This window comes from Podarcis liolepis (assembly GCF_965112155.1).
Source record: "Podarcis liolepis genome assembly, chromosome: 1".
NCBI lineage: Eukaryota > Metazoa > Chordata > Lepidosauria > Squamata > Lacertidae > Podarcis > Podarcis liolepis.
This window is the reverse complement of record NC_139554.1, coordinates 132,125,710-132,148,634: the sequence shown is the minus strand read 5'-3', so window position 1 is coordinate 132,148,634 and position 22,925 is coordinate 132,125,710. Positions and strand designations below refer to the sequence as shown.

The following is a 22,925-nucleotide window of genomic DNA, read 5'->3' as shown; positions in this document are numbered from 1 at the left end:
CTGGCTAACTTTGGTGCACGTATCCAGGAGGAGAGCTGCAACTATTTAAGAAAGCCCATCCGTCTTAAGTGCCTGTGTGCCTCGAAGTTCCATCACGTGGCTTGCCTTGCCTTTTCTCACTACTCTTTCAGCAGGAAAGATGTAGCTCAATGTTTACTTCTCTGGAGGACAGGTCAGCTGGAAGGAAGAAGCTTAGCTTGAAGCCTCCAGGCTTCCCCAAGACTAGTGGTAAAGCACTGTCTGACTATGGGAAATGATTGATTGATCTTGCCGTCATGGAAAGGAGACAGTTGCTGCTGGCTTGGTAATTTGCTTCTTCCATGCTCATTAACTATTTGAGGCGACTTCACATTGCAGTGCTTAATTTTGAGAGGTGCTATGGATAAAATCTGCAGCTGTGCAAGCAAGCAGGTAGCCTTATCGTTAGATAAGAGGAAATTGGGTATTATTACTCCAGGAGTAAAAGGCGCACTGTGTATGCTCTGAGCTACCATCTTTATTTGCTACTTCATGTGTTTTGTAGCCATTCTGGAATTCAGATTCCAGAAACTTGTATTGAGGTACTACCACTTAACCCTTTGGCTGCACAGATCATGCAAGGCTGTGATATGTGATCCTCAGGGTCCCTTCCAACTCTACAATTCCATGATATATTAAAACTGACTATGGCGTAACATTGTATTGAAACTCCTGGGAGAGATTATCTGGAAGCTGGATGCTGGTAACCTCAACTCAAGTCTCCTTTTCATAAGATTCCAGAAGGCAGTGGGAGGTTCTGAACTGGAATTTGATCGGCGAAGGACTGATGATTTAATCCAGACCAAGTGGAACTGGTGTAAATGGCTGTTTTTTATGCTGTGATTAGGCTATCTGGAGTTACCTGTTCACTGAGTCTTGTTTTCTTATTGTGGCACATATCACAGTCTGTTTTGTTCTGCTTCTAGTAAACCACCAGGCCTCATCCCCTAGTCCCGCTCGTGGGTGTCTCTGTTTTTAAATTTGTGAAATGTCAGAGACCATATAATTACCATACCACCAAGCCTTACTAGAAGAATTACTGTACAGGACTGAATATAAGCTGCCCTAGAACAGGCTTCCTCAGCCTCGGCCCTCCAGATGTTTTTGGCCTAAAACTCCCATGATCCCTAGCTAGCAGGACCAGTGGTCAGGGATGATGGGAATTGTAGTCTCAAAACATCTGGAGGGCCGAGGTTGAGGAAGCCTGCCCTAGAATATATACTGAACCCCTAATATGAGGTCTCTTTGAAAGGAATGTACTGTATATATACCATAAATCTTGGGCACCATCCAGTGCTTTTGCAATTTAGAGAACCTGTGGAACCCCTTGGTTCTCCTACATGTCAGGCTTCCAGCACCATCTGTTGAGTGGCGCAAGTGATCCTTTTACAAAACTACTGAAGGATAGAATTTCAAGTATCAGTTCCATCCAAGGTCTCATCTTAAATCACAGCTTCTCTACCTGTAAGAGCGCAGTTATCAGCTGCTCTCAGATTTTATACAAGCCTCCTTTTTTTTAAGGGGTGTGTGTGGCTTATATTCAGACTAAAAAAGGTAAAAGGACCCCTGACCATTAGGTCCAGTTGTGGCTGACTGGGGTTGCATCGCTCATCTCGCTTTATTGGCCGAGGGAGCCGGCATACAGCTTCCGAGTCATGTGGCCAGCATGACTAAGCCGCTTCTGGCGAACCATAGCAGCGCACGGAAACGCCGTTTACCTTCCCGCCATAGCGGTACCTATTTATCTACTTGCACTTTGACGTGCTTTCGAACTGCTAGGTTGGCAGGAGCAGGGACCAAGCAATGGGAGCTCACCCCGTCTTGGGGATTCGAACCACCGAGCTTCTGATCGGCAAGTCCTAGGCTCTGTGGTTTAACCCACAGCGCCACCCGCGTACAGTACTATTCTACAAACTTTTCTTCCCAAGCAGTTGCATCACCAGGAAATTTCATTACTTGGGCTTAGACTTAGGCTTAGAGCTAGGAAAAGGCTGCTTTGGTAATGAATAGTGTTTTACGCCTTCTAGTATGTGCCTAGCAGTAGGCAGATTCTATGACTGAAAACTGAAACAAGAGAACTTGTTGCCACAATTAAAAAAAAAAGTCACAGCATTTTGAACTAAAAAAATCTTGGGTCAATTTCAAATGAGCATTTCCCCCTCTGTTGTGTTGTTTATTCGTGTCTGACTCTTCGTGACCCCATGGACCAGAGCACGCCAGGCACTCCTGTCTTCCACTGCCTCCCACAGTTTGGTCAGACTCATGCTGGTAGCTTCGAGCACACTGTCCAACCATCTCGTCCTCTACTGTCCCCTTCTCCTTGTGCCCTCCATCTTTCCCAACATCAGGGTCTTTTCCAGGGAGTCTTCTCTTCTCATGAGGTGGCCAAAGTATTGGAGTCTCAGCTTCATGATCTGTCCTGCCAGTGAGCACTCAGGGCTGATTTCCTTAAGAATGGAGAGGTTTGATCTTCTTGCAGTCCATGGGACTCTCAAGAGTCCCCTGTGTAGAATAAGGCAAAATCCACACAAATTGTACAGGAAACACCTATGAGCAGGAATCTTAACACCTTGCTTGGAGAAATCTTCATAGATGTTACATTTTGATCGTGATTATTTTGTAGTGAGAAAAGTTGTTTTGGAATAGGTCATTTGTAGTTGAAGCAACACCATTCTTAATATATTAGGGTAAACTTAATTTTGCTGACCAAATTTTCAGCCATATGATATAACTATTAGTTCAAAATAATGCAAATAAAGTTCGGTGTTAAATCAAGCAGTGCCATAAAACACTTTACAACAGGATTACAGTAAATTTGGTATAGTAATAACGTATCGTCTTTGTATCCAAATATCTATAGTTCCTTAAGGAATATGAGACTACTGCATGAGATCAAGGCATAATGCTAAAACAAGAATTAATGTTACGACAGTGAACTGGCACAAGCCCTGGGCTTGCACATTCCCCACTAACCCTTCCCCTTCTCTCCTTTGTACACAAAGAGAGGAAGCCTGAGAACGTCAATTTGCTGCTTGGAACAAACAGTAGCTTCCCATAATAAAGTGTGACAGAAATTGGAGTTTGTTCCAAACAGCAAACAGAATCTAAGGTTTCTAGACACTAACCCAACGATAACCCAAGTGGTGCCCTCCAGATCTTGCTGGACATCAGTTCCCATCTGTCCCAGCCAGCATGACCAATGTGGTTTGTGTTTACTCTCCAAACTAGAATTGCAAACATGGTTTGAAGCCGTTTTGTCATTCTGGTTTGCTGGGGGAAGCGCAGACCATGGCTTGCTGGTTGAACGTGTGTTGGCAAACCAGTTGAAGCAGAGTATGAAAGAAGAGCAGCGAGTGCATGAGTGCAAGGCTCCTGTAGCACCAAAGCATGATTTAGCATTACATGTGAATCATTTCCATATGATTTCTGTAGCTCCATGTGTGAGAGTAACAACTTTTTTGTAGATATGCTAGTAACCTTTCCTGAAAACTCACAAAGTTGCAGCTGATATATTAGCTAAACCTATTGAAATGAAAGTGCAAGAAACGAGAAAATACTTCATAGTGTGTAAGCGTTTCAAATAATTTAGTGAGTCTTTTTTTCGGCATCTCAATTTATTCTATTGCATATAGTCCTCTTTACTTGATGTTCTGCTTAATAATAAACTGCACTTAATTAAAAATAGCTGCAATTAGCTTGGATTATAGTGAGAAGAAGTGCCACCAGGTGTCCCAGAATGCAACTATAATCTGACTTTGGAAGAAGCTCAGTCATAAGTATGGGGTAATGGTTTGAGAAGCGGGATTTAATTAAACTCAATGTTGCACTGCTTAGCATTATTAAAACTGTGATAAACTGGTACCTCTTTGTATGTGAATACTCTTCATTTTGATTGAAATCTAGTTTCATAAAAGATGACACAGAAGCAAATGAAGTCTTAGGGTGAAGCTCAGATGTTCCAAATCCAGATAACCTCCCTAGTTTTGTCAGAATGATTAGATTGCGGAGGAGCTCATTAAGTCATTCCCGTACACACACACTTGCATTCGAAGAGCCAACAAGGCAGTACAAAAGCAAAACATATCGTTTTGGATCTGGCCATAGCTTTGCCCAAGAGGCCTGATCCTGAAGCTAGTGTAGCAAAAGCAAAAGTAGTCCTTCCTAGCACCATTTTGAGCTGCTTTGCCCCTGGGATACCGGGAACAAATTCAACATGAGCTTCTAACGAAAGGACTTGGAAACTCAGTCTAAACCATTGTCATTTATCAAAGAACTGGCCACTTAGTTTGCTATGCAACTCTCATCTGACGCAAAATATATAACATCACTTTGCTATTTTCAACATCCTTTTGTTGGTAACGTGTCAAAACCATTTCCAGAACTCGCAGACACAGCCTGTCAGATAACTCCCTTTTTCCTGTGGTACCTCTGTTGTATTCAAAATTAATTCTTCAATACAACAGGATACTTATTTCATTCACAATAGAGCTATAAACACTCTCAGTGCTTTTACATGTACATCTATGTGTTTAAGAAAACAATAAAAATAATTCCGTGCCCCAGGTAGTTATGAATATGACCCCAAATTGCTCTTTATGACTTCCTATTCTGATTCTTTAATTCTACGAAATTAAAGGGTTATTTTATTCCACATGTCATTTCAGACAAAGGGTTTAGGGTTATTGTTTCCTATCCTGCCTTTTTAATTTTATCCCTTCAACCTATCCTGCTATCTTTCTCCCTCCATGCCTTTACTGTCCAGTTGAGATTTTTAAAAATCTCATCACTTTTCCCCTGGGCTGGTGGGTGACAAGTAGAACTAGTATCAAATGTAGACTTCCTTCTTGGCCGCACAAAAACTCACTCATGTTGATTTATATCCCATCCAACCGAAGGCAGAGATTCACTGATAGACAGAACAGGGGTTGCCAACCTTTTGGGGCCACTGGGTACATTTGGAGTTTACAAAAAGTGCCAAGGAAGCCATTGACAAAATGGCTGGGCTGAGGTGGGGGTGTGGCATAACGCAAAACGACTGCCATATCTAAAAGAGCAGAAAGTGTCAGGACCACAAAATGGTGGAAGGATGCTTCTCTCCATCAGCTGCGTAGGAGAAAAGGTACCTGCTTCAACCACCACTACAATAATTCACAGATAGAGTGTATCTTCTCTGTTCAGAGCAGGTTGTTGTTGTTTTTTGGCGGGGGGAGATGTGTACAGTTCTGTGTGAGCAGTGGCGAAGCTGCATGCTCTGGCACCAGGGGCGGAGAGCAGGTGGGGGCGTGGCTGGCGTGCATCCTGGGGGCGTGGCGCATGTCCCAGGGGTGTGGTGTGCGTCCTGGGGGCGTGGTGTGCTGCACGGTGGGTGGGGGGTGCACAGCATGTGTCAGGGCGGCCGCATTGGTGCCCCCCTCCCCGATGGTGCTGGCGGCAGTGCGCTCCCCCCCCCCGTTCCTCTGCCAGTGTGGGTGAGTATGTTTAAGTATGTGTACAAATAGAACTAAGCAGGAACAGCAAGTGGTTTTTCATTCATTGTAGATTTTTGAGGAGATATTTGCTTAAAGCTTATACTGGAACATTGCAGGAGGGGTTCCAGGACCTCAGTTACCCAGCAGTGGACGGAGGAATGCTGCCCATGTCGCTAGGATGCCCAGCCGTGTCACGCCCCCCCCCAGCTAACCTATCATCTACTTTGGTGGATCTCCCAGCCCACTCACCCTCTTTCTTGCTTTGCTTGACTATGGCCTTGCTATGACTAATGTCAGTTGCCTGGTTGTGGGGCTGGGTAGGAATTTTTCCACTTGGCAAAGTGGCTCCAGCCATTTGGTTTTTGCCTACCTAGTAGCAATCGTCACAGCTTCGTAAGGTTAGGCAATGGGTAAGTGGGTGGCACTGTGGGTTAAACCACAAAGCCTACGGCTTGCCAATCAGAAGGTTGGGGGTTCGAATCCCCTCGACTGGGTGAGCTCCCGTTGCTCGGTCCCTGCTCCTGCCAACCTAGCAGTTCAAAAGCACGTTAAAGTGCAAGTAGATAAATAGGTACCGTTCCAGCGGGAAGGTAAACGGCGTTTCCGTGCGCTGCTCTGGTTCGCCAGAAGCAGCTTAGTCATGCTGGCCACATGACCCGGAAGCTGTACGCCGGCTCCCTCGGCCAATAAAGCGAGATGAGCGCCGCAACCCCAGAGTTGGTCACGACTGGACCTAATGGTCAGGGATCCCTTTACCTTTACCTATACTGGAACACGTGAGCACAGTGTGGGCCCTGCATGCCCCCCCGAACAATATGCAGTAGAACACTATGCATGCAATACGTTGTAGAAGTAATGCAGCATTTGCAAGCCAGCTAGTTGATTTTTTTCCCCTCTTGACATTTGTTAAACACTTATCAGTAGTTTGTGCTGGCTATAATTTATTTAATCACTCATTTAAAAATCTGAAGGAAAACCACAGTTGAAATATTAAGGGAGCAGATGCATAGTGCTCTGCATTTAGTTTAAAGTTATGATAATGATAACAATAAACTATATTACTGGGGGTGGGGAAGCCTAGGCTCAATACTCCAAAATGCAGCAGAGGAGATGGATAGAGCATCCATGAAATTATTTTAATTTTTTTTGTTATATATGCTTGTAGAAGTAATACATTTGGGGTTTAGGTGCTGGAGGTTCGTCAAGATTTCTGATGAAGTCTTATTTCTGCAGGGAAGTGGCTAAAAAGAGGAAGGGCATGAGGGTTAGAACTCTTTAATAGCATACTTAATAGCATACATGATCAAGACTATGAAGCAAGAATGTTAGGGGAGAAGATTATGTACAGTACAGTGGTGCCCCTCAAGACGAAATTAATTCGTTCCGCAATTTTTGTCGTCTAGCGAATTTTTCGTCTTGCGAATCACGAAATCCCATAGGAATGCATTGAAAATCAATTAATGCGTTCCTATGGTCAAAAAAAGTCCAAACAAAGCCAAATTTGGTACAACAACAGTTTATTAACTGCTCTTTAAAGTCACACATACTGTAAAGAGCAGTTCAAAAATTTAAGGGAAAATAAATTAACTTTATAAACAAAACATGTCTTTGTTTTTAGACAAAGAAAAAAAAGTCGCGAGACGTTTTCGTCTTGCGAAGCAAGCCCATAGGGAAATTCGTCTTGCGAGGCAAATTGAAAACGGAAAAACCTTTCGTCTAGCGAGTTTTTTGTCTTGCGAGGCATTCGTCTTGCGAGGTACCACTGTACAGTATGTAGCACAGCAGTTAAGGTAACAGGAGTTTGAGGCTTGTTGGGTAATCTGCCTCTGCCATAGTTCAAATAGGACAGCACATTTGATACAATCTCTTGTTCTGCTATAATGGAGTGACATAGCTGTCAACGTTTCCCTTTTTTAAAGGGAAATTCCCTTATTCCGAATAGGATTCCTCGCAAGAAAAGGGGAAAGTTGACAGCTATGTGGAGTAACAACCCTACTTGTAAAATTGCTGCCACTGAATAATTGCTGGATTGGCATGGCACAGTGCTAAAGAAATGCAAACTTTCTGCATAGACAAGAGAAAATGACTCCTTATCACTTTTTGAATATTGACTCGCTATGCAGTATAATATTTGTACTGGTCGGTCACACTGCAACAACAGTCTCAGCTGCTAGACAGTGCAAGAGCCAAGACTCAGAAGCAGGATCCCAAAGGGGCACTTTAGGAGGCATATACACTGTCATGGCTGGATTGGGGGCAGGGAACTCTCTTCCCCCCATTTCTCCCTGGCGATAAGGGAGGCCTTTTCTGGCAGGGGTGTTTTAAGTGTGTGTGTGTGTGTGTGTGTGTGTGTGTGAGAGAGAGAGAGAGAGAGAGAGAGAGAGAGAGAGAGAAACTGGGTTGTGGAAAGAGATCATTGTCCTTTGGGTGCAAGAAGATATGGGGTGGGTGAGGGGGTAAGGTATTACAACCCTTCCGTAGGTTCAGAACCTGAGGAATAGAGAAGACGTTGTGGTCTTGTTGTTTAGTCGTTTAGTCATCTCCAACTCTTCGTGACCCCCTGGACCAGAGCACGCCAGGCACTCCTGTCTTCCTCTGCCTCCCGCAGTTTGGTCAAACTCATGTTCGTAGCTTCGAGTACACTGTCCAACCATAATAAAAAAAATCCTTCCAGTAGCACCTTAAAGACCAACTAAGTTAGTTCTTGGTATGAGCTTTCGTGTCCAACCATCTCGTCCTCTGTCGTCTCCTTCTCCTTGTGCCCTCCATCTTTCCCAACATCAGGGTCTTTTCCAGGGAGTCTTCTCTTCTCATGAGGTGGCCAAAGTATTGGAGCCTCAGCTTCAGGATCTGTCTTTCCAGTGAGCACTCAGGGCTGATTTCCTGAAGAATGGATCGGTTTGATCTTCTTGCAGTCCATGGGACTCTCAAGAGTCTCCTCCAGCTAGTGAGAGGGACTTGAGGCAGGCAGGGTGGAGCTATTGTCCTGGAGAAAGAAACTCTGGCGGAGGGAAACAAAGGCAGTGGAGTGAACATAATATTTCATATACACGTTTATCTAAACTAATAATTGTAAACGGTATTCTAGAACATGCTGTAAATAAAAATAAACCTGCTTCATTATAATCGCAGTCAGAATAAACTAATGTGGGAACAAAATTCTTTTGCATTTGGGATTTTAGCCTGGATGATTATTCTTCCTTGAGCATCTTAACATACTAACAAATGAATTGCAACTGCAGTGCACAAACAATTAGAATTAAACTAAACACAAAGCTTCTGTTGGTCATTATGCTTTTCTCAACTACTTTATTAGTTCTGAATCAGAAATAAAATTGCAATGAAAAGATCAGTTAGTTGTATTCTGTAACTAGAAAATCATCTTATTGCTGCAGAATCTTGGACAAAGGCAGGATTAGAACTGATTTTAAACTTCATTTTTCTCTCTAAATCATAATCTGAATTTACTAGGAAACATTCTTAAAGCCCAATCATACTATAATTTGCTTCCTTTGTGAGGTTCTAACAAATAGGAAGACACAAATAGCCTTACAGTGTGCCTAATCCAAGCATAATTCAAACCAAGTTAACAACCAGGAGCATTGTTTGATAGAGCAGCTTTATACCAGTGTGTTATTTTATGTGAAGGTCATCCAGCTAGAGACTGGCTGTGGACTTTGTTTAACCCCTGAAATAATTTCCAATTACTGCCCTGTGACCAGGAAGAGAAGTCAGCAAGATGAACAGTCATCTTTGTAGTCTCTCCCTTGTCAATTTAGGATTTAAGATAACTGAAAAAGAACTGCATCATGATTAGCTCTAAACATTTCAGTTAGTCTACACGAAGCTGAAGGTGTTGGGTATGGAAGGATGTTGGCAAATAGAAGCAGCTAATAGCTATTTGGAATGGGGGGGTAGGTGGTAGCTCTGGGGCCAGCTCTGGGGACAGAAAAGGCACATACTTTTGTAAGCTAAGAAAATTATTATTATTATTATTATTATTATTATTATTATTATTATTATTATTATTATTATTATTTATTTGTACCCCGCCCATCTGGTTTCCCCAGCCACTCTGGGCGGCTTCCACAGAGACCAAAAATACACTAAAATGTCACACATTAAAAACCTCCCTGAACAGGGCTGCCTTCAGATGTCTTCTGAATGTCAGATAGTTGTTTATCGCTTTGACATCTGATGGGAGGGCATTCCACAGGGCGGGCGCCACTACTGAGAAGGCCCTCTGCCTGGTTCCCTGTAGCTTTGCTTCTCGCAATGAGGGAACCGCCAGAAGGCCCTCGGCGCTGGACCTCAGCATCCGGGCAGAACGATGGGGGTGGAGACGCTCCTTCAGGTATACTGGACCAAGGCCGTTTAGGGCTTTAAAGGTCAGCACCAACACTTTGAATTGTGCTCGGAAACGTACTGGGAGCTAGTGTAGGCCTTTCAAGACCGGTGTTATATGGTCTTAGCAGCCGCCCCCAGTCACCAGTCTAGCTGCCGCATTCTGGATTAGTTGTAGTTTCCGGGTCACCTTCAAAGGTAGCCTCACGTAGAGCGCATTGCAGTAGTCCAAGTGGGAGATAACCAGAGCATGCACCACTCTGGTGAGACAGTCCATGGGCAGGTAGGGTCTCCGTCTGCGTACCAGGTGGAGTTGGTAAACAGCTGCCCTGGATACAGAATTGACCTGCACCTCCATGGACAGCTGTGAGTCCAAAATGACTCCCAGGCTCCTGGTCCTTCAGGGGCACAGTTATCCCATTCAGGATCTTTAATAAAAATTATTTGTAAAAAGAAAAGAAAATGCAAGCCTTTTATTAGCATCTGAAAAGTCTTATTGGCGCCAAGGAACCAATATCAGCTACTTCGTGGGAAACGACATTGAGAAAACATGGTGATGTGATGTGATGTTCTGCATGCAATTAATGGAGGAAGGTTTTACCTCCACTGCCCAAGACGTTATGCCTCTGAATGTCAGTTCCTGGGAATGGCAAGAGGGGAGGGAGACTGCTGTTGCACTTGGGTAATGGTTCTGGGCTTCCCATGGGTGACTGTGAGGATAGAGTGCATGGGCCTATGGCTTGATCTAGAACTATCAAAACAAAAAGACCATATAAGATAGCTGCCAGCTACGATGATCAAAGCCTGTCCACATCAAAAGACAGCAGCAAATATCAAACCCACGCAAGACAATGGTGCATCTCGATAAAAGGAGCTCTGGTAAAACACTTGCATGTAATTCTTTCTGTTTTGTTCTGATCTGTTGAGTGAAAGCTGATTGTTGTTGTTGTTGTTGCTGTTTAGTCATTTAGTCATGTCCGACTCTTTGTGACCCCATGGATCAGAGCACACCAGGCACGCCTGTCTTCCACTGCCTCCCGCAGTTTGGTCAAACTCATGCTGGTAGCTTTGAGAACACTGTCCAACCATCTCGTCCTCTGTCGTCCCCTTCTCCTTGTGCCCTCCATCTTTCCCAACATCAGGGTCTTTTCCAGGGAGTCTTCTCTTCTCATGAGGTGGCCAAAGTATTGGAGCCTCACTTCACGATCTGTCCTTCCAGTGAGCACTCAGGGCTGATTTCCTTAAGAATGGATAGATTTGATCTTCTTGCAGTCCATGGGACTCTCGAGAGTCTTCTCCAGCACCATAATTCAAAAGCATCTATTCTTCAGCGATCAGCCTTCTTTAAGGTCCAGCTCTCACTTCCATACATCACTACTGGGAAAACCATGGCTTTAACTATACGGACCTTTGTTGGCAAGGTGATGTCTCTGCTTTTTAAGATGCTGTCTAGGATTGTCATTGCTTTTCTCCCAAGAAGCAGGCGTCTTTTAATTTCGTGACTGCTGTCACCATCTGCAGTGATCATGGAGCCCAAGAAAGTAAAATCTCTCACTGCCTCCATTTCTTCCCCTTCTGTTTGCCAGGAGGTGATGGGACCAGTGGCCATGATCTTTTGTGTGTGTGTGTGTGTTTTGATGTTGAGGTGAAGGCTGATACATAACTAGAAACTGAAATCCAGTTTTAATTTCTCAAAAGTCTTTCACTTATTTTTTTTTTACCTTCCCACAGTAGGCTTGCAACAAGTTGGCAGGTTGCCTTTTCTGAAGACCGTAGTTTTGTCAGCATCTAAAAATAGCATTCCAAAGAGCAATGTTGTTTACCTTGTGTATCCTCAGAAAGAGCTATTGGACTTACTAAAATGATTAACAGCTAGATCCTTATCTTTAATTGAAGCGATTTTAACATTAAATAAAAAAAATAGGGGTATGTGATATAATCACCAGCGTAATACTTCAGTCTCATTTACTTTCTACTGGGTATCCTAATTCTTTCTGAGAAACATGCCTTGTATGAAAAAGCCATAATACATAGTTTTCTTTCTTTCAGATTCATCATATTCACTTCGCCGAGATGAGACAATTGTCATTGCTCTGGCATCAGTATCTGTACTGGCTGTTCTGGTGGTTGCCTTTTTCTTTGGATACAGAATATTTGGAGGTAAGCTTTGATGAGTGTGTTGTTAATTCTCATCTTTTGTTTTTCTTATCATGATCATTCCCGAGTTGCTTACTCTTTTGTTTGGGAATCCAGTTTTTTAAATATAAAACACATTAAAACAAAACGTCCCCATAGCCTACCCAGAGATCAGAATGCAGGCAGCAATTTGCTGCCAGCTTCAGTAACATTCAGTCCATTCCCTTTTCCCTGTGAGGGCCATGCTCCCAAAGCAAATATCCAAGCTTTAATGTCTAGAGGGCCTGTCACATGCACCTTCTCTATTTTTCAGAGAGGTGCTACACAACTACTGGAGCTTTGTGGTGGCAGTTGATGGTAACAAGAAAACCATAATAAAGGGGATGCATGTGACAAGGTGTTTTAGATTTTGCAGATAAGATTTTTTTCCAATTTTTTTATTGGTTTTCACAACATTATAAACAAACAAACAAACAAACAAACAAACAAACACATAAGAAAAACAAACATAAATCATAGCCTTATTGAAAATGACACTTATTAACATTGTTAAGTGACTTCCTCGCTTCCCCTTGGTTGAATTCCATTGCATATCCTTTTAACGGTTTTCCAAATCACAGTTCTTATAAAATTTAACTTAAACATTAACATCCTTAAATCTACACATTATGAAATTAAACATATTAATTCATCATTTAACATAAATAAAATCCTAAGCCAATTAAGTATCTGCAAGCTGTTTTCAGTTAATTTAACTTGACATATTTAACTAAGTAATCATTAATTTAATCCATTCTTCCTGATACTCCTCCTCCTTCGTCGGCTAGCTCCGAAAAATCCCTCATCTTCATCTGCCATTCTTCTATCGTTGGTAATTCTTGGGTTTTCCACTTTTTAGCTAACAAAATACGAGCAGCAGTTGTGGCATACAAAAATAATTTAACATCTTTCTTGGGCAATTCCAAACCTGTTATTCCAAGAAGAAAGGCCTCTGGTTTATTTATAAATGTATATTTCAACATTTTTTCCAATTCATTATAAACCTTTTCCCAGAAGTCCTTCACCTTGGGACAGGTCCACCACATATGATAAAAGGTTCCTTCCTTTTCTTTACATTTCCAACATAGATTGTCACAGTTATGATATATTTTTGCTAATTTTACAGGAGTCAAATACCATCGGTACATCTTTTTCATTATATTTTCCTTTAACACAGTACATACGGTGGGATTTTGCAGATAAGATCTTGAGGAACACAGCATGTTAGCTGTCCCGATTAACCTTGGCATAGGGAAAGTAATGTGCAAAACTCCATAGCTGGCATTAATTGGACGTACTAATATTGGTTCTTCTAAAACTGCCACTCTGTCTAACTCTTTAAGTTGTTTGCAAGGTGTCTCCTGGATAGGTTTGTCCATTGCCAAGACATTGTCAAGACCTCGGACATTTTGATGTGTAACACAAACTTTTTTTCCTGGCTCTTCTTTCATCAGGAGATCATAAACAAGGTATGCACAGTATAGACATGATGGAAGCAGCATCATCTGAACCCTCGTTAGATCTTGATAATCTGAAGCTACTGGAGGTAACTATGCCATTTGGAGTTTCTAGGTCTTTGCTCTTCGCATGAATTATGAATCACCTGATCAATTTAGTACAATATGTTAATGCTTACTTTACATACATACAAGTTAGTATTTAAGGATTTTTGCAACCACACTGATAATCATTTAGCTAGATGATACTTTTTTGTACCTGACAACTAGGTCATGATAAAGGGGCTATTCATTCATTCAATATACTGGCCTTCATCTTAAGATCTCTTTGTCCTACAACATTATCACTCGAGTATTTCTTCATAAATAAAACCGCTTGTATTCTCAGCTGGTGTTTAGAAAGACAAAATTAATATTTTTGTGGTTACTATATTCACAAGTTTGTGATGATCTGCATGCATGAAGCCCCATTTCTATTTTAATTTAACAAAGCCATGCCTCATCAAGCCAAGCTTAACATGAGCCAAGTCTTTGAATCCTGTTCTTGGGTTCTTCCTCCTCTTCTTTTTTAAGTAACAACAATTTCCACTTGTATATATGTTTCTTTAGATACTAAGATGAACTATATGCTCTACCATGTCAGAGTGAACTGTAGCACTGCAGTTGAAAGGCCCGAATCCATGGACAAAACTCAGTGCTCATGCTCACTGAAATCAAGAAATTTAAGTGGACTGTCCACTGGACTGTGGCCAAAATGTATATCGCATTAATGTGAAGTTCATCAAATGGTTACTTTTTTAAATTTCACAGCTTATTGGCCGAGGGCGATATGGAGCAGTTTACAAAGGTTCCTTAGATGAGCGTCCAGTGGCTGTAAAAGTATTTTCTTTCACGAATCGTCAAAACTTTATCAATGAGAGAAATATATACAGAATCCCACTTATGGAACACGACAATATTGCCCGATTCATTGTGGGAGATGAGAGATTCACTGCAGATGGACGGATGGAATACTTATTAGTGATGGAATATTATCCCAATGTAAGTAATAATTTAAAGAGAGTTACTTTATACACCTTTGGGAAGATAGAAAATTGATTTAAGTTGCAATGAATGTAAAAATATTCTGTGGGGATTTTACATTACTGTATTTTTAGTAACAACAGGTCAGGTTCATTCATTCGTCTAATTTGTATGCTCCTTTTCCACACACAAAATCAGGCTTAAAGCAGCTTACAACAAGGAAATGGATGCATTTCAAACAAATGCTACAAAAACATTTTCACAATAACATAGCAAAACAATAACGTAGCAGCAATTTCATAATAACATAGCAAAACAATAGCAAAGATAATGATATACCAAAAAAACCCCACAGTACTACAAATCTAACAAGACTATTTAAAGAACATGCAGAATCGAACAGCAAAAATAAGAAGGGAGCTTCATAATTTCACCTTAGTCCTAGAAACACCCCTCCTATGATGTTGCTCACAGTCGCTCCGCTGCTTCTTATAAGGCATCCACTGGTGGAACTACTACTCCCATGATATTAAAGAAGAAAATGCCAGGAGCTGCATTATATACACATGAAAGGTTTTGTCACATTCTGGCATCACATTCTGAATCTAGAACAAGAAGTAGTACCTAATATAAAGGTAAAGGGACCCCTGACCATTAGGTCCAGTCGTGACCGACTCTGGGGTTGCGGCGCTCATCTCGCTTTATTGGCCGAGGGAGCCGGCGTACAGCTTCCAGGTCATGTGGCCAGCATGACTAAGAACCAGAGCAGCGCACGGAAACGCCGTTTACCTTCCCACCGAAGCGGTACCTATTTATCTACTTGCACTTTGATGTGCTTTCGAACTGCTAGGTTGGCAGGAGCAGGGACCGAGCAACGGGAGCTCACCCCGTTGCGGGGATTCGAACCGCTGACCTTCTGATCGGCAAGTCCTAGGCTCTGTGGTTTAACCCACAGCACCACCCGCGTCCCACTTGCTGAAGCTTAAAAGGAAATGTTTAGGGCCTGAAGGTATCAGTGAATGGCCTTAAGCTACTTGTGAAAGCTGTCACTGTGGTGGTAGCAACCATTGGGGCATGACTAAGCCGCTTCTGGCAAACCAGAGCAGCGCACGGAAACGCCGTTTACCTTCCCGCCGGAGCGGTACCTATTTATCTACTTGCACTTGATGTGCTTTCAAACTGCTAGGTTGGCAGGAGCAGGGACCGAGCAACGGGAGCTCACCCTGTCGCGGGGATTCGAACTGCCGACCTTCTGATCGGCAAGTCCTAGGCTCTGTGGTTTAACCCAGAACCTAATATAGGGCTTTACAAATAGGAGCATGCTTAACCATGAATGGTTGTGTCACTGGAGCCTGGAATCCCCCCAGATGTCTCTTTCCTTTTCTCATATAAGTGAACAATTGTGAAATCTGGTTAAGTCGTTTGATTAAAGCTGCCTCAGAAAACACCATTTCTTTTGACATCATGAAGCACATCTGGTGGACATGAGTGTCATTTTTAGATAAAGCCAACAGTAACCACAAACAAACTAGCACCTCTCTTCCTGTTAATAAAAGCAATAAGCTAGGTCCACAAATTTTGAAATGGAGTGTTGGAAATAAGTGTTGATTAAAAGTCGCTACAAGGGACTGATGACCCTAACAACATGCACTGTGTTTATTCCCTTTCCAGGGCTCTTTGTGCAGATATTTGAGTCTTCATACTAGTGACTGGGTGAACTCATGTCGTTTGGCACACACTATAACTAGAGGTCTGGCATATCTCCACACAGAGTTACCTCGAGGAGGTAAGGCCAGGGGGTCTGCAGCTTTACATAAAGATAATTTAGGATTTTCTGTTTGATAACAGAATCAAAGGATTTTTACAGATTTTTATTTTATGGTGATGCAAATATTTCTGCCATTAGAAATAAGCGACTCTTCTATACACTTTTTTTTGCACCCATTGTGCTTTATGTAAGTTCATTTGGAGCCTTCTTAAATAATTAGTAACTATGATGAGGTGTCTTAATTTTGGCACTTGATTTAAAATACATTGCGCTTTATTTGCTTACACACTTAAATTATTTTTACCCTTCTCTTCAGCTGAAAAATGGCTCCAGTAACAGTATACTCTGAATGCATGCTGCGCAATGTATGATTGAAAAAGTAGCACAAAGCCTGAGAAAAATGGCCTGAGAAGTTGATTGCAAATAAAAATATATGGAACTAAGATTTTTTGAGTCATTTGTTACCCCACAGTAACTTTGAAGGCTGCTTTTAGGGGAAAAAATTGAACAGAAATACCAAATAAGAGTAGGTACAAAAATTACAGAATTACTCTATGTCTCTGACTCAGGCAACCAGATATTATGTATCAGAAGAAGGAGGAATGATAGCTCAGTTGGTAGAGCATGATACTCTTAATCTCAGGGTTGTGGATTCAATCCCTTCGTTGGGCAAAAGATTCCTGCATTGCAGGGGGTTGGACTAGATGACCCTCAGGATTCCTTCCAACTCTACAATTATATGATATATATGACTTCTTTGTGCATGGGGAGAAAGAAGAGACACTATTTTTGCCATACAGTGGTGCCCCGCAAGACGAATGCCTCGCAAGACGGAAAACTCGCTAGACGAAAGAGTTTTCCATTTTGGAGGTGCTTTGCAAAATGAATCTCCTATGGGCTTGCTTCGCAAGACGAAAATGTCTTACGAGTTTCTGCAGGGTTTTTTTCCTCCCCCCCCCTTTTCTAAGCCGCTTATCAGCTGATCCGATAAGCCGCTAAAAGCCGCTAATAGCGCTAATCCGCTAATCCGTCAATGGGCTTGCTTCGCAAGATGAAAAAACTGCTAGATGAAGAGAATCACAGAACGGATTCTTTTTGTCTTGCTAGGCACCACTTTATTTTTCTATGCTATTCGGTTGTATCTAACAGTATACATCTGCTGATCAAAATAATCTTTTGTCATGGCCTGCCCCAGGTAAAGAAGCACATATATGATAGTTTGCACTTTGTCTGCAAGAGAAATACTACAATGTCTAGCCTCTAGGCAGCTGTCCACAGGTCTGGGTCCTATAGAGCAGTGGGCCCCTTCCCCTCCTTCGGCTTATATACCCTCCTCTGAAAGCTGGATTTAGGCAAGGCAGATCTACCATAGATCACTGTTTTGTCTTAGCACATCTTATCGATAAATACGCCAAGAAAACTCGTGGGGTCTTATATGCAGCCTTCATTGATTTGAAGGCTGAGTTTGATTCAATTTCATGAGTAAGACTCTGGGCCAAATTGAATACATCCAGTATAGATAAAAGATTATTATTTTTGATTCGTGGCCTATATAAAGATACTGTGCTGTACGTAAGATCTTCCACAAATGGCCAACTCATAGGCCCTGTACTAGCCACCAAGGGGGTTAAGCAAGGCTGCATTCTAGCCCCAGCTTTATTTAACCTATATATCAATATATGGTTAAAAGCTTAACATCTCTGGAGTTTCATGCTCCTAAATTAGCCACAAACCCTCCTCTGACGGGTTGCATGGCCACAACCTGAAACATCTCCTGCATGGACATCATCACTGCTCTTCCCTTTTCAGGCCCCATCTGGTTCTAGGAGACAGTGGGGCAGGGGAATGTTGGGAATCCACTGACCTGTCCCTCGCCTGAGCTATCCCTTCTTCCTCCACCACAACCTGCACACCTCCCTGCCTTGATTCTTCCTCCTCCACCTGGTCTGGCTCCTGCCTGAGAACCAGCATCAATCCCCATAAATCACTGGCCTCCTGGCCCCCTGTCTCTGCCACACGTTCTTTGGAGCACTGCCAGTCTGTCAGCAGAATGCTGAGGGAGGCAGTTATTGGTGATTCCCCTTTTCCCTCTGTAGCCCCTCCATGTCCCTCTGAATTTCTTCTCAAGTGTCCCACAACCATTTTTAGCAAATTTAGGGGTACTCATGAGCTGCTGGGGGGAGAAAGAATATTTGGAAATTACCTCTCTTTTCTTCCACTGACAGAGACATACTTGTTCTGTAAAACAAAAAAAGTGTGATAATATATTATTTTAGTACTGGCATAGATATTTATTCTGAAGTTTGCATAGTTTGTTGCTTTTTAAAAATATCCATGATTATAGAACAGATTCTTAGATTCAGAATAGTACAGCATAGCAATCTTTTCATAGTATATGGACAGAAACAATTAGAAATCCTAAAGCAGGGTTTTCAAATGTCCAAACAGATCACTACAAACCTGCCATCTCCCACCGGGATTTGAACAGCCGTAACGTATTGGTGAAGAATGATGGAACATGTGTTATTAGTGATTTTGGACTCTCCATGAAGCTAACAGGAAATAGACTAGTGCGCCCAGGGGAGGAGGACAATGCTGCAATCAGTGAGGTAAGTATGGAAAGGGAATACAGTGGTTGGACACAGTTAAATCATGCACAACAGAAGGATTCCCTTCAGAAACCTCTTCTAAGATCTTAAGGAAGTTCACGGAAGGAAAGTTTCCCATCAACTCTCCCCTGCAGCAACCTGATTCTCCTCCCCTCCATCCCCAAAAAGCATCTCCAGCCATTGGGAGTGGGCTTCTGAGACAGTGTGGAACCGGACATGAGGAGGGGATGCAGGGCGAGGAACAGTAACAGAGAGCCAGTGTGGTGTAGTGGTTAAGAGCAGTGGACTCGTAATCTGGTGAACCGGGTTTGCTTCCCTGCTCCTCCACATGCAGCTGCTGGGTGACCTTGGGCTAGTCACACTTGTCTCTGAGGTCTCTCAGCCTCACTCACCTCACAGAGTGTTTGTTGTGGGGGAGGAAGGGAAAAGGAGATTGTTAGCCACTTTAAAAGTCCTTAAAGCAATGGTGTCCAAACTTTTTTCAAAGAGGGCCAGATTTGATGAAGTGAAGGGCCATGGAGGCCAACCAAAGTTGTTGACCTTTTTTGAGTTGCTGACCATTGTTGAGGTTTTTTTACCCCAGGAAATAAACTGCAACAGGCGCCAGATTAAACTGACTGGCGAGCCAGATTAGGCCCCCAAAATGGACATTCCTGCCTTAAAGGGACTGAAAGGCAGGATATCAAGTCCAAACTCCTCTTCTTCTTAACTGAATATGAGACTTGGATCCAAAAATAAGTTAACAAGGATAGTTTATTTTATTTTATTTTATTTTCTTTCTTTCTTTCTTTCTTTCTTTCTTTCTTTCTTTCTTTCTTTCTTTCTTTCTTTCTCCCTCCCTCCCTCCCTCTCTCTCTCTCTCTCTCTCTCTCTCTCTCTCTCTCTCTCACACACACACACACACACACAAACACGATGATCACATCTCAGCCCACATTGTTTAGCTGGTCCCCCAAACTTCCAGAGAGGCTTTCCAGAGGTCACATGCAATTGCAAAGCAGAGAGACTGATGGGATTTTTTTCTTTCACGAGCTTCCTTGACTCCTGTTAGAACCCAAGCCAATGAGAGTTCTCTACTCTACCTTGATGTGACTATCATGAAGCAGAAGACGCTGGTTGTTTTTTTAAGGGACACATTGTTTCGAGCACAGATCTTTAATCAAAATGTTCACAGAAAGGCCCCCAAATATTTCCTGGTTGCTGCTTGCTTATATTTTGGAGTAGAGAGGCCAAGTCCTTCATCCCTCATACAATGCATGTGAATAATCTTGGTTGGTTTGTGGCAGAGCTCTGCGGGTTTGTCTGCCTCTCCTTTCTGGTTACTTCCTAACATACCTTTCCTTAACCACATTCGAGTACTGTGTACTGTATTTTTTGCTCTATTAGACTCACTTTTCCCCTCCTAAAAAGTAAGGGGAAATGTGTGTGCGTCTTATGGAGCGAATGCAGGCTGCGCCGCTATCCCAGAAGCCAGAACAGCAAGAGGGATTGCTGCTTTCACTGCGCAGCGATCCCTCTTGCTGTTCTGGCTTCTGAGATTCAGAATATTTTTTTTCTTGTTTTCCTCCTGCAAAAACTAGGTGCGTCTTGTGGTTTGGTGCGTCTTATAGAGCGAAACATACAGTAATATATGAACTCAAACAAGAATGTGTTGAGAAAGGAAGAAATATATCTGCATTGGATTTAATTAAATAGGTTATATACCTTGCTCAAGGATTGTATATGGTGTACATCCTGGACTTGATTCGCATGTTAGGAAGTAACCAGCAAAGAAATTTGTTACAAACATTACCATTCAGCCTGTTGCGCCCATTATTTGTTTGCACATGTCAACAGACCTTTCCAACACCTCCAGTAACGGCTGTGTGTTTAACCTGAGATTGAAATCCCCTCTACAGGTAGTTCAGTAACTAAAATTTATAACTGAATCTGAAAAGGGGAAATTGAAAGAGAATTAATCTCTGCGTTTTAGTTCAAGGTACATAAAAATCTCAAGTGCCTCAGTATATCATGCAAGGTTTTTATTTCTTTTTAAAGGTACAATGTGAATTTTGTATCCGTATAACGATCTAAAGGATAGCTGTTCCCAGAATACCAGATTTACTATTTCACTTTTTACCGTGAAAGGAGGGATAGTATAAAATACTATAAAAGGTCGTTATTTCACCAAAAGGTTTTTTTTTTAAAAAAAAAACAGCTCCTCATGCTTCCTTTTGCCAAATGGAGGTGGAGAAATGGTCTGATCCTGTCACCTGCTCAGTGTGAATGAATAAATATATCTCTAAGGCTATCTGCCCTACATGCAGCTGTCACGCTTTATGCTCCTGCTGGAAATAAGAGAACCTTTATTATTAATTTTGAGGTCAAGGAAATACTGAACTTTTAAGCTAAACATTGCTTTGCTCCTGTTCCACTTATGGCTACTTCTCAAAACTATTAGATCATGCCACAAAAGACTTTTATGGGGAATGAGGACACAACAAAATGGGCCTAGTTGTAATTATAAATGTGGTTAATAAGACCTGAACAAGGCAGTATGGCCTTGAAAAGGCTCTCTGTTCAAGAGATTCCACCCTGAGAATGGAAGCGAACATAAATGGGGAGGGGTAGTTCTACTTAAAGATAAGGGCAATAGACAGGGTTTTGTAAATACTGAACTAATGTAAGAATGTCACAACATGTTTCTGCAGGTTGGTACAATCCGCTACATGGCCCCCGAAGTGCTGGAAGGAGCTGTGAACTTGAGGGATTGCGAATCCGCTCTAAAACAAGTAGATATGTATGCACTAGGCCTAATCTACTGGGAGATTTTTATGAGATGCACAGACCTGTTCCCAGGTAATAGAGGAATTGCTGGAATTCTTCTACTCCGATTACATCCACTGGTTTTGGGTCTTTTGCGGGGTGGGGGTTGCTATTGAGATCTGTAAGGATTGGCTGTAAATCCCAGTTCTCTTGTTTGTTTCCCACAGTGAACTCAGTGCCATCTAGCGTTTCAGAGTTGTATTGTATGTTATAATTCATGATGAAATACGTAGCCTTGGTGCCTGATAAAGTAATGTTGCCGATAAGCTTTAGGTATTAAGGAAAGCTTATATGTTACCTGGTAAAGCTGAATGAATACTGTGGACATGTCCACATGAGGTTTGTTGTGTGGCTGGTGGTATACACAATCTCCATCAACACACACACACACACAAATACATATGTATGGCAGACCAGTAACATCTGGAATACTGCATATGTAGCACAAGCCACAAAAGAAGCAGGGAAGGCCTCAGAACAGCACATTGTGGGATTTTCATATTTTGTTACCAAGGCAAACCAGGTATATGGGGAGCTTCCATATAAATATGTCCCTGAAATGTTTACATTTTGAAAAATAAAATGTCAGCTTTTTTAATGAAGTATGTGAGGAAAGTATCATTAGTCTGAATTATAATTATTTAGTTGTTATTAGTACAGTGGTACCTCTAGTTACGAACTTAATTTGTTCCAGAGGTCTGTTTTTAACCTGAAACTCTTCTTAACAAGAGGTGTTCTTTTGCTAATGGGGCCTCTTGCTGCCGCTGCGCCGCCAGCACATGATTTCCGTTCGCATCCTGGGGCAAAGTTCTCAACTCAAGGTAACTCTTCCAGGTTAGCAGAGTTTGTAACCTGAAGCATTTGTAACCTGAGGCGTTTGTAACTCGAGGTACCACTGTATTCCTTTATTATTTCAATTTATTTACCACCCTTTATCAAAAGATCCCAGGGCGGTGTACAATCTGGCAATTGCATTTTGCACCAGCTGAAGTTTCCAAACTGTCTTCAGAAGCAGCCCCATGTATAACACATTGGTTATACATTGGTTACCAGAGTGTAGGCCACAGAAGTTAGGCTATCCTTGTCCAGATAGTGGTACAGCTGGGCCACCAGCCAAAGCTGACAGAAGACACTCTGCACCACCAAGCCTACCTGGCCTTCAAGCAACTGGGCCTCAAGGAGTGGATCCAAAAGTACCCCAGAAGTACTTGCTCCTTAAGAGGGAGTGTAACCACCTCAAGGGAACCACCCACTAATG

General features: G+C 42.3%; 1 protein-coding gene and 1 long non-coding RNA gene across 9 annotated transcripts in view; one reads left to right on the top strand and one right to left on the bottom strand.

The window, feature by feature from the left end:
- BMPR2 (bone morphogenetic protein receptor type 2) overlaps positions 1-22,925 on the top strand; it is an 84,572-nt gene that overhangs the window by 50,450 nt on the left and 11,197 nt on the right. For 6 of the 7 annotated variants that reach the window (XM_083472710.1, XM_083472707.1, XM_083472705.1 and 3 more), the window contains exons 5-10: positions 11,880-11,990; positions 13,460-13,551; positions 14,273-14,503; positions 16,157-16,271; positions 18,702-18,862; positions 21,553-21,700. In XM_083472710.1, coding sequence (XP_083328836.1) covers positions 11,880-11,990; positions 13,460-13,551; positions 14,273-14,503; positions 16,157-16,271; positions 18,702-18,862; positions 21,553-21,700 — 858 coding nt within the window. Of the gene's footprint in view, positions 1-11,636; positions 11,757-11,879; positions 11,991-13,459; positions 13,552-14,272; positions 14,504-16,156; positions 16,272-18,701; positions 18,863-21,552; positions 21,701-22,925 lie in introns of those variants that run through there. The other variant, XM_083472711.1, reaches the window with a different exon arrangement.
- The window catches only part of LOC310693569, a 52,592-nt gene continuing 41,683 nt past the window's right edge, over positions 12,017-22,925 (bottom strand). Inside the window, exons 2-5 of one of the 2 annotated variants that reach the window (XR_014519243.1) lie at positions 18,457-18,491; positions 14,920-15,036; positions 13,773-13,850; positions 12,017-12,864 (exon numbers count right to left, since the gene is read on the bottom strand). This is a non-coding gene — a long non-coding RNA (uncharacterized lncRNA). The remainder of the gene's footprint in view (positions 12,865-13,772; positions 13,851-14,919; positions 15,037-18,456; positions 18,492-22,925) is intronic. The other variant, XR_014519244.1, reaches the window with a different exon arrangement.